The sequence below is a fragment of the Toxorhynchites rutilus genome, chromosome 3 (genome assembly GCF_029784135.1).
Source record: "Toxorhynchites rutilus septentrionalis strain SRP chromosome 3, ASM2978413v1, whole genome shotgun sequence".
NCBI classification, from domain to species: domain Eukaryota; kingdom Metazoa; phylum Arthropoda; class Insecta; order Diptera; family Culicidae; genus Toxorhynchites; species Toxorhynchites rutilus.
In genome coordinates, this window is record NC_073746.1 from 37046202 (window position 1) to 37057516 (window position 11315).

The 11315-nt window shown below is 45.0% G+C and overlaps 1 protein-coding gene across 1 annotated transcript; it reads left to right on the top strand.

Annotated features, from left to right (window-relative positions):
- The first annotated feature begins 5193 nt into the window (after positions 1-5193).
- Positions 5194-10641, top strand: LOC129773035 (uncharacterized). The gene has a single exon (XM_055776588.1). The coding sequence runs from the start codon at positions 5194-5196 to the stop codon at positions 10639-10641; it is 5448 nt and encodes a 1815-aa protein (XP_055632563.1).
- Positions 10642-11315: the final 674 nt, after the last annotated feature.

Genomic DNA, 11315 nt, shown 5'->3' on the forward strand with positions numbered 1-11315 from the left:
TCACCTAGAAAATGTTGGTATCAGAGAAATTTCTCCTCGGATTGGACGATCCCATCAAGTAGTGCTCAATTATTTGGCGAATCCTCAAGGATACGGTAAGAAGGAGAGAGCTCCACGTAAATCGAAGCTCTCTGACCATGATAAGCGGTTAATAGCTAAAACAACTTCGAATACCACAAAATCACTTAATCAAATAAAGCAATATTTCAATTTAAATGTTATACGGGTGACAATTCGTCAGGTTTTGGTAAAAAATATTCACATAAAGGAGGCTTAAAAGGTTAAAGCTCCTCATCTCACACCATATCACATCGGAAGACGTCTGAGTTTTGCCAAAGCTCACATGAACCGACAGTGGGACATGGTATGTTGTTACAAAGAATGTTTCCCAAAGAATACATTTTACTATAAACCTAACGAAAAGTTCTTCAATGTACAGGTTATCTTCAGTGACGAAAAAAGTTCAATTTGGATGGCCCTGATGGTTTCAATGGGTACTGGCGTGATTTACGGAAGTAGAAACAGTATTTTTCAACCAGGAATTTTGGTGGAGGCTCGTGCATGTTTTGGGCGGGATTCTATGCAACCGAAAAGCTCAAGATAGCTTTCACATCATTCGAGGATTACATACATGTTCTGGGGGGGTCTTCGTAGCCTAATAGGTTGCTTGTCCGCTATTAAGCCAACGATCATCAGCTCATAACTCAGGGCCCCTCAACTGACCATCTTTGTGTGTTATTCTAGTTACTATGTCCACGCAACAATCATCATGTGAGGGTAATCTCAGTCCCTTACCGCGTACATTTTCGGTCTGCTGCATTGGTAATTGGCACTATTAATAACGCAACAAAGGAAGCCTCATATCAACAGTCCCGCTGTGAACAGCCCATCAGTGAACATTCGAACAATAGCAATATTCTTACGCCGAAAAAGGCGACATGGGTTGTGCATCGATAGAATAGGAATTCTCTTACGCCTAAACGGCTACTGTGTTATAAATAAAACAAATGTTTATCGATAGATAGCGATACTCTTACGCCTCAAAATGGTACAGTGTAATATACAACGAAAGTTATCTTAACATACAAAATGTACACGAATGAATTCGGCTCTGTTACAGATGAATTGCTAAATGAGCCTAATAAAATAAACTGTTGGGATAAAAAAATACATGTTCTGGAATCCACTCTCCTACCGTTTTTGCGTTGATATCGTCACAAAAAAATCACATTCCAGCAAAACAATGCTTTTATTCATACCAGCAAGGAAACTAAGCAATGGATTAAGAACTAAAAACTTATTTTTTTTGGATTGGCCGGCTCGCTCTGCAGACTTGAATCCTGTTGAAAATCTTAGGAGGATGCTTGTACGCAGAATCTACACTGAGGGAAAACGGTACACCACGATTGAAGAGCTCAAGGACGTAATTTCGGAAAAATGGAAAAATATCGAGAAATCCGTTCAGCAGAATTTGGTAAATAATATTCCAACACGTTATTAACCGAAATGGCGAGGTTACCAATTATTGACGTGTAAATCAGCCGATAGTTTTGGATTTTTTCGTTGATAATACTTATGAATATTGAAATGGTCTTATAGAAACTGGACAGCTGAAATTATCATATTTAAGCACAATAAATAAACAAACAACTCATTTGAACGAAATTGACGTTAAACATACTTTAATCCAAGCATTCAACAATGTGTGAATGTATCTTGTTGAAATTCTAACTGTTCGTGTTGCAACGAAATAGGATCAGGGTGGTATTATAGAAGATGGCCAGAGTGTATATTATCAGAGAAACTATTTCGAAATGTAAAATGAGAATATTTGGAATTATCTAATCTAAAATTCGATGTTTGTGGGATAAGATTCGCTCGAATTACCTGGAAATAAATAAGTCAATTGCGCCAATTAACCGTCTGCTGTTTATCGGGCGGGAGGCGAGAGCAAAATAAAATCGACACGAAACAAGGTTACTGCACGAGTGCAATAGAAACCCAAAATCCCACGACGAGTGTCATAAAAACTCAGTTGATCGTCGCTTGTACACAGTCCGAACAAGTCCTCATCATCTGCTCTACAGAATCGTAGGGATTTTTCTTTTATATTGCTTTCTTGGTATTTTGGTAGCTCATGGTTCTAAGAATTGAATACGAAGAATAAAAGAAAATCGCCCGCTGATGGTGATTTTAAATCATCCGATAAGAGAGATATACTTATTCATTGATCGTTAGAAGCGATTTTTTTTCCATCCCTGATCTGGACAATGCCAGGTCATATACATCGATAGTGTCCCACCAGAAGCTCCGAGAGCTTGGTTAGGAGGTTATTTTGTGTCCACCTTTTAATCCAATCCTTGCTCCAATCGATGTCCACCTAATCCTGTCATAGCAAATGATTTGTCTGTTAAAAAATCGCAAACTGTAAAAAAAAATCGACTGCCCTTTTTTTTTATTTGTCAATAGTGATGAGAGTTTCTATGAGATAGTGGCAAGAGGTTTTAAAGAATTAAATGCCGTTAGTGGGACTGAAACCTTCGGAAAATGTGTTTACTTCCTTCATGTTCAAGGGTCAGTGTTGTTCTTTAGCTACAGTGCGTATAATTTTTCGGAAGTGTAAACAACGTTTCTATTTTTAATCTGCACATGTCAACAAAGATGCACTCGCGGAAAGATTCGTTGTTTCGTTCTCATTTGAAAACATGACCAGCAGAAAACCATCGAATGCGGTGTGAAGAGTTCTCGGCGGAAGCCCAATCAGAAACTCCAATTTTTATCACTTTAGCAGCAATAGAGGCCGTATATTACTAATAACGTGTCAAATGTTGTCTTCCCATGACAATCGTTTGCGACTTATCGCCCAGAGCCTTTACATAGCTTCCACAAAAATAGTATAATACTCTTAAATAGCATAATCTTAGGGGCCAATTTTTTTTTCCAAAACCTGAAATTACTATTTCGCCGGACGTTTCTCTCTATAAATAGACGTATTGCCTTATTGGTCATCAAGTTGCTAATAAAGGGTGTGTCACATCAAATTGCATCACGGAAAAAACGCTGTAGAAATTCGCCCAGTAGACCGATCCTTTTGAAAATTTTAGACAGTAAAATAAAAACTATTAAACAACTTTTGGCATTTTCTTTTCATTCATACTTCGAGCCCAAGCCCGTATGCTCGCACCTTCCTCTTTACCCCGTCCAAAAAGTTCTGTACAACGTCAGGTTGTAGTTTTTTTTGAACAGAAATCCATTTTCTCTTGAAGTCCGCCTCCGATTTGACAACTTTTGGGTTCTTCCGGAGGGCCTGCTTCATAATCGCCCAATATTTCTCTATTGGGCGAAGCTCCGCTGCGTTGGGCGGGTTCATTTCCTTTGGCACGAAGGTGACCCCGTTGGCTTCGTACCACTCCAACACGTCCTTTGAATAGTGACACGAAGCGAGATCCGGCCAGAAGATGGTCGGGCCCTCGTGCGGTATCAATAGTGGTAGTAAGTGCTTCTGTAGGCACTCCTTAAGGTAAACCTGCCCGTTGACCGTGCCGGTCATCACGAAGGGGGCGCTCCGCTTTCCGCAAGAGCAGATCGCTTGCCACACCATGTACTTTTTGGCAAACTTGGATAGTTTCTGCTTGCGAATCTCCTCCGGAACGCTGAATTTGTCCTCTGCTGAGAAGCACAACAAGCCCGGCAGCTGACGAAAGTCCGCTTTGACGTAGGTTTCGTCGTCCATTACCAGGCAATGCGGCTTCGTCAGCATTTCGGTGTACAGCTTCCGGGCTCGTCTTCCCCACTATGTTTTGCCTTTCGTCGCGGTTAGGAGCCTTCTGAACCTTGTATGTACGCAGGCCCTCCCGCTGCTTGGTCCGCTGGACGAATGAACTTGACAAATTCAGCTTATTGGCGACATCCCGGACCGAACTTCTCGGAACACGTCTAAACTGCTTAACTACGCGCTTGTGATCTTTTTCACTGACGGAGCATCCATTTTTGCCGTTCTTCACCTTCCGGTCGATGGTTAGGTTCTCGAAGTTTCGTTTTAGTACTCTGCTGACCGTGGATTGGACGATTCCCAGCATCTTACCGATGTCCCGATGTGACAACTCCGGATTCTCGAAATGAGTGCACAGGATTAATTCACGACGCTCTTTATCGTTCGACGACATTTTTCCAAATTTACGAAAAATTGACAGTGAAGCATGGCCAACGTGATCTATACACTCTTATCTGATTATAAGCGAAAGCTGAAGATATAATTCCTAAAAATTAAATTTCTACAGCGTTTTTTCCGTGATGCAATTTGATGTGACACACCCTTTATCCACGCTATCTGTCAAATACTTTGTCTATTGTTTTTGGTTCGTCGATGAATTAACTGTGTCTGCGGAGCAAAACAATCGATGTATCGGTGAAGCAAGGTTCGTCCAATGCAGACAAGCGAGACACATCCGATATCTTGTCCGATTCGCTTCACCAGGACTGTCGTCGATTAGGTTTAATTATATTGAATATAAAGTTGAATTAAATGAACTCAAACCTTTGCTATAAAAATTACCATTATGAAAACGCAATTGAATGACAGTCAGAGTGACAGTCAACAGGAAATAGATCGCCTTCTGCGTTTCTTTGTTCGCCATTCACACTATTGTAGAAAGTCGTACGATCTATCCTCTATGTGTCCGATATCAGTCAGTCGAAATACAAACGTTGAAGAAGCAACAGTATTTTAAAGTCTATCCGAAATAAGTCGATCGAATTATTCAGTTAGTACTAGTTGGCAGTCGGCCGTGGAGTTGGGACAGGAATACCAGTCCCTCGTCGTTTGGAAGGTCTTCGCTCGCAACATTCTGGTGCCGAAACCCGGGAGGAAATCCCGTTCTGTCGACGTCTCGTGGATCAAAGGATCTTGATACCACGTGCTCCGGAAGATTTATAAGTGGTATCCCGCTACACCATCCTGTCGTCGGTGGCTCCAGTAGCCACATCACTACTATCTGTCGAGGGAATCACGAAGGAGACTTCCGGCGTATCGAAGCAGTGATCAAGAGGACCGTTCCGACAGTCCCGATACTCGAGGCTGCCAAATAGCTTTCCAGTACTTGGGAGTGAGGTTATAAAGAACACGTGGTCGAGGAGGAGTAAGTTTAGCTAAGCCGTATCTGAAGGTGGGTAAAATTACTATTTAACCGCAAGATGAGGAAATCGGCTCTGCGAAAGGGTGCTCTCAACCTGAAAACACTTTTGCGTCGGAGAGAATCGGTTATTGCTTCGGCTGAACTGATAAAAACGTTCGATGAAAATTTCGAGGTTTCGCAAATAAATCAGGTAGCGCTACGGATCGAACGGCTCGATGAGCTATTCAGGAAATTTGAGAGTGTGCAGGATGAAATAGAATTGATCGAGGATAGGGAAGAAGAGTTTCTTGATGACCGTGAGCAGTTCCAAGATAAATATTTTGAGTTGAAGGCGTCTCTAATGGGTAAACTTCCGCAAACAGCCCCCGTTCTTCAGTCTGCGCCTCTAGTTCAGACTCCGCCCATGCATGTGAACCCTACTATGTCCGTCAAGCTTCCGGAACTGCGGATTCCGGAGTTCAGCGGAAAACCGGAGCAATGGATAGAATTTCGGGATCTCTTTAAAGCGGTTATCCATTCGAACACCCAGCTGTCAGCGGTTCAAAAACTACATTACCTTCGAAGCTCGCTAGCGGGTGATGCGTCACGTTTAATCTCGTCTACCGCCCTTACAGCGGATAACTATCCTATAGCCTGGAAGATCATCACCGACCGATATGAGAATAAAAATTACCTAGTCAAGCAACATATGACAGCTCTTTTCAAAACCCCTCCCGCTAAGAAGGGGTCCGCTGCTGCCTTGGACGAGCTGGCAGATGAATTCAACCGACACGTTAGAATCCTCGACAAACTTGAAGACGTAAACGACCACTGGAATTCATTCCTAGTGGAACGTTTAAGTAGCTTGCTTGATGGAAAATCCCTGCTGGAATGGAAGACTCAGTGCAAGGAGGAAGAAACTCCGAAATACGACGACTTACTCGACTTTATGCACAAAAGGTCCCGTACTTTACAGAAGTGCTCTGCATTTGTCAATACTCCCGTTGAAAACATTTCTAAACCAGTGAAAGGCAAAGCTTCCTCTTCCCATGTTGCTTCCGAAAGTGTGTCGAAGTGTCCGGGATGTAAAAACTCTCATCCTCTAACACAGTGTGAAATGTTCCAGAAGCTGACTCCGAATAACCGTTTCGATTTCGCGAAAAGTCATCGCCTGTGCATCAATTGCTTAAGGGGTGGCCACATGGCCAAGGAATGCCGTAGTGGTCTTTGTAGAATCTGCGGCAAGAAGCACCACAGCCTGCTTCATCTACCAACAGTAACGTCGATCCCCGCAGCTGTTAGCACGAGCGACGAAGAAGGCACATCACATACACGCATAGCAGTCTGCGCCACACCAGCCACCACTTCTAAATCAGAAGTTTCGTATTCGGGCGCGATGGTACCATCGGTGGTACCAACACATACATTACCCCAGGCAATTAAGTCGGTTTCGCGTAGACCGCTGTCGATAAGCACTTCGGTCGAAAGTCCCCCTTCTTCGTCGCCGGTGGTTTCGTACGGTCCTTTCGAATCAGAGCCGCTTCCATATAGTTCCCATGTTCCAGCCGCATCGTTAACACAATCAAATGAGCCTCATCAAGCAACCATATTCCTCTCAACAGCCGTGGTACAAGTTCGAGATATCAACGGTGCCTATCATTATGCCAGGGCACTACTTGATAGTGGCTCACAATCGAATTTCGTTTCCGAATCCCTTGCGCAAAAATTGGGTCTAAAACGTTCGCGAATCAATCTTCCCATCAGCGGAATAGGCCAAGCAACAGTAAGCGTTCATTTTAAAGTCGATGTTATGATCGCTTCTCGGTTTGGAAACTTCGAGCATCTACTCGACTGTTTGGTGCTGCCAAGACTAACGGTTTGCTTGCCTAGTCGCCATGTGGATATTTCCCAATGGAACATGCCTCGTAATCTGCAGCTAGCCGATCCAAAATTTAACATAAGTCAAAGAGTCGATCTAATTATCGGAGCGGAATTATTCTACACTCTTCTCGAATCTCATCAAATCACAATCGCTGATAATTACCCTCTATTACAGAAAACACTCTTAGGCTACGTTGTCTCTGGGAAGGCTCACACTCCCACACCTGGTTTGGTGTCGTGCCACTTAGTAACTGACCAAGATCTAAATGACCAGCTAGCTCGAATGTGGGAAGTTGATGACTTCGATGTTGGGAAGGCTCTGACCCAGGAGGAAAGGGAAGTGGAACACCACTTCACAAGAAACGTCACAAGGAGCGGAGATGGTCGCTACACTGTTCGTCTCCCCCTGCGACAATCCATGCTGCCGCTGCTTGGTGACTCTTACAGCTCTGCTCTTCACCGCCTTTTGATGATCGAGAGACGTTTCGCTAAAAACTCAAGCCTTCGAGAAGAGTACATCAGGTTTATGGATGAATACGTCAATTTGGGACATATGGAAGTGGTCATACGCGTCGCGGGCCCGCAGTTCTTCTTGCCACACCACGCCATCCATCGTCCGGAAAGCAGCACCACTAAAACCCGTATCGTTTTCGACGCCAGCAGCAAAGCAACTGGTCATCTATCACTAAACGAAGTGTTGCAGACTGGCCCCATCGTACAGCCCCCACTGATCTCGACAGTGATCAATTTCCGGATGCCCAAGTTTGTTTTCACGGCTGACGCGGAGAAAATGTTCCGCCAAGTCTGGATACACCCGGAAGATCGGAAGTTTCAGCAGATCCTCTGGCGCCGAGATCCTTCGCAACCAGTACAAACATATCAGCTCAAAACGGTCACGTGCGGGCTCACTAGTTCTCCGTACCATGCAGCTGCTGTGCTCAACAAACTGGCAGAGGACGAAGGACAGAAATATCCTCTTGCGGCACCCGTCGTAAAAGAACGTTTCTACGTTGACGATGTTTTGGCCGGAGGAGACGATCCAGGGGAGGTAGCGGAAACTTGTCGACAGTTGCAGGCTCTGTTAGCAAAGGGAGGATTCACATTGCGGAAGTGGTGCACAAACGATTCAAGAGTGTTGCAACACATCCCTAGCGAGCTGTGGGAAAATGCTTCGCAAATCGAAATCGGTCAGTCCCATCTTACAAAAACTCTCGGACTGCTATGGGATGCCAGCTCAGATTGCTTCAGAATAAAAATTCCTTCGCTGACGGAATTGAATGGAGTAACCAAGCGCGTCGTGGTGTCGGAGATGTCTCAGCTTTTCGACCCACTCGGATTCCTTGGACCGGTAGTGATTAACGTCAAAATGTTCATTCAGGAGCTATGGACGAAGTGTCTATCTTGGGACGAAGAGTTATCTGACGAAGACAGCAATTGGTGGCAGAATTTTCGTGTGGAATTACCCATTCTCGCGAAGCTCACAGTGCCCCGGTGTGTGCTTCCCAATCAACAACGCGAATATCAACTCCATTGTTTCAGTGATGCGTCTCAGCGAGGGTATGGTTCCTGTGTCTATGTTGTGGGACAAAACGCAAGTGGAGAAATTGAAAGACACCTTTTGATCGCCAAGTCACGTGTCGCTCCGTTACGTGGCTTATCAATACCGCGCCTAGAGTTATGTGCTGCGGTTCTCGGAAGTCAGCTGGTACAGAAATTACGGACCACCGAATTCGTCGTCGCTAGTGCTACATTTTGGACAGACTCAACTGTGGTACTACACTGGATTCGTTCGGTGTCTACAAAATGGAAGGTGTTCGTCTCCAACAGAATAGCTGAGGTTCAGGGTCTCACCAGAGGCTCTCAATGGAGACACGTTCCTACACATCTAAATCCAGCGGATCGTATTTCACGTGGCGTCCGCCCAACACAAATACAGGAAGACACATTGTGGTGGCACGGTCCAAACTTTCTCGCTGGACCGAAGGAGGACTGGCCTGAAATCTTGCCAAACTCATCAGACATCGATGTTATCCAGGAACGGCGCCAAATCATCGCTTTGACTTCCATCGTCGTGGATAATTCCATTTTTTATCGTTACGCCGAGCTGGGACGCTTGCTGAGAATATCTGCATGGTGCATCCGGTTTGCCGCAAACTGTCGTCGCCAGAAGGATGAACGTAACTTTGAAAGGATTACACCACACGAGATAGATAGCGCGTTGAAGATCCTCGTTCGTAAGGCACAGGTAACAGTTTTTCATCGTGAGATTATACAGCTCGAATTACAAAGACGTGATTCCAACTACACGGTCGAACTTGATAATAAATCCCCCCTGAAACATCTGAATGTCTTCCTCGACATCAATAGTTTACTACGCCTCGATGGACGTTTGCGGAATGCGTCAATCCCCTACGATTCGAAATATCCGATGATTCTCCCAGCAGACCATCGCTTGAGCCTCCTCCTAGCTCGATCACTGCATTTGCAAACAGCTCACTCTGGACCTTCATTGCTGTTAGCAACCATGCGCCAACGGTTTTGGCCTTTGCGTGGTCGGCAGCTGGTGCGTAAGATCGTGCGCTATTGTATTACCTGCTTCAAGTGTCGCCCACCTAATATGCACCAGCAAATGGCACCGTTACCTGCGGTTAGAGTTGTTCCGTCCCGAGTGTTTTCAAAGGCTGGCCTCGATTACTGCGGGCCATTTCTAATTCGTCCGTTATATGGGAGGGGGGCAAACGTGAAAATGTATATCGCGGTTTTCGTTTGCCTGGCGGTAAAGGCGGTGCATTTTGAAATCGTTCCCGACCTTACGTCCGCTGCCTGTATAAACGCAATTACACGATTCGTCTCGCGATACGGCCGATTACTTGAGCTCCATTGTGATAATGCGACAGCTTTCGTCGGGGCTGATCGCGAGTTGAGAGCAGCACGCGCGCGTTATCTGCAGCAGTTCCAAACGAACGAATGGGAGAACTACTGCCTGGATTCAGGAATTGAGTTCCACTTCATCCCGGCTCGCTCACCACACTTCGGGGGGTTGTGGGAGGCCGGAGTGAAATCCTTCAAATATCACTTCCGCCGGATATTCGGAAACAGGTCCTATACACTGGACGAGTTCTCTACTGCTGCTGCCCACATCGAATGTATCTTAAACTCTCGGCCTCTCACTCCCTTAACAGACCATCCAGATGACCTTGACGTATTGACTCCCGGCCACTTTCTGATCGGGGAGCCAATGTTCTCGATACCTCAGCCCGATGTTTCAGACGTAAATTTGACGCGTCTCTCTCGATTACAGGAAATGCAGAGATTGAAGCAAGATTTCTGGAACAAATGGTCCAGGGATTATGTCAGCCAACTTCACCAGCGATCGAAATGGAAGACAGTTGTTACCAACGTCCGAAAGGGAGCGCTAGTCTTGCTTAAGCAGGATGGACTACCACCGTTCATGTGGAATCTTGGCCGGGTGGTAGAGACGTACGTCGGTTCCGATGGGTTGGTAAGGGTGGTACTTGTACGAACTGGTCAAGGAACGTACAAGCGAGCCATCACCGAAGTTCGAGTCCTACCGCTGGAGAACGAAGGAAACCATGAGCATCGGGTGTTGGGAGAGGATAATGGAGTATCCCAACCACCACAATAAACGTTGAAACGGACGGTTTCAACGGGGCCCGGTGTGTCGTCGATTAGGTTTAATTATATTGAATATAAAGTTGAATTAAATGAACTCAAACCTTTGCTATAAAAATTACCATTATGAAAACGCAATTGAATGACAGTCAGAGTGACAGTCAACAGGATATAGATCGCCTTCTGCGTTTCTTTGTTCGCCATTCACACTATTGTAGAAAGTCGTACGATCTATCCTCTATGTGTCCGATATCAGTCAGTCGAAATACAAACGTTGAAGAAGCAACAGTATTTTAAAGTCTATCCGAAATAAGTCGATCGAATTATTCAGTTAGTACTAGTTGGCAGTCGGCCGTGGAGTTGGGACAGGAATACCAGTCCCTCGTCGTTTGGAAGGTCTTCGCTCGCAACAAGGACATTTAGAACAACGAGTAAGCAAGATTGATGGCTGCGCAAAACATAGCATTTCAGGACCAAATCAGTCAATTGGGTACTGAGCTACGAGACGAATTAAATAGAGGCCTGGAAGACATTCAAACTGATTTTGTGAACATCAGCACGAAATTATCGCAAGTGAAGCTGGATGTTATAAACAACACAAATGCAATTGCAAGAACACAGCTCTACAATGAAGTATTAGTCAGTGGTGTTCTTTATACTCAAGATGAGGATTTGATGAGCCACTTT

Coding starts and splice junctions, on each gene's coding strand:
- LOC129773035 (XM_055776588.1), top strand. CDS start 5,194: ATGAGGAAATCGGCTCTGCGAAAGGGTGCTCTCAACCTGAAAACACTT.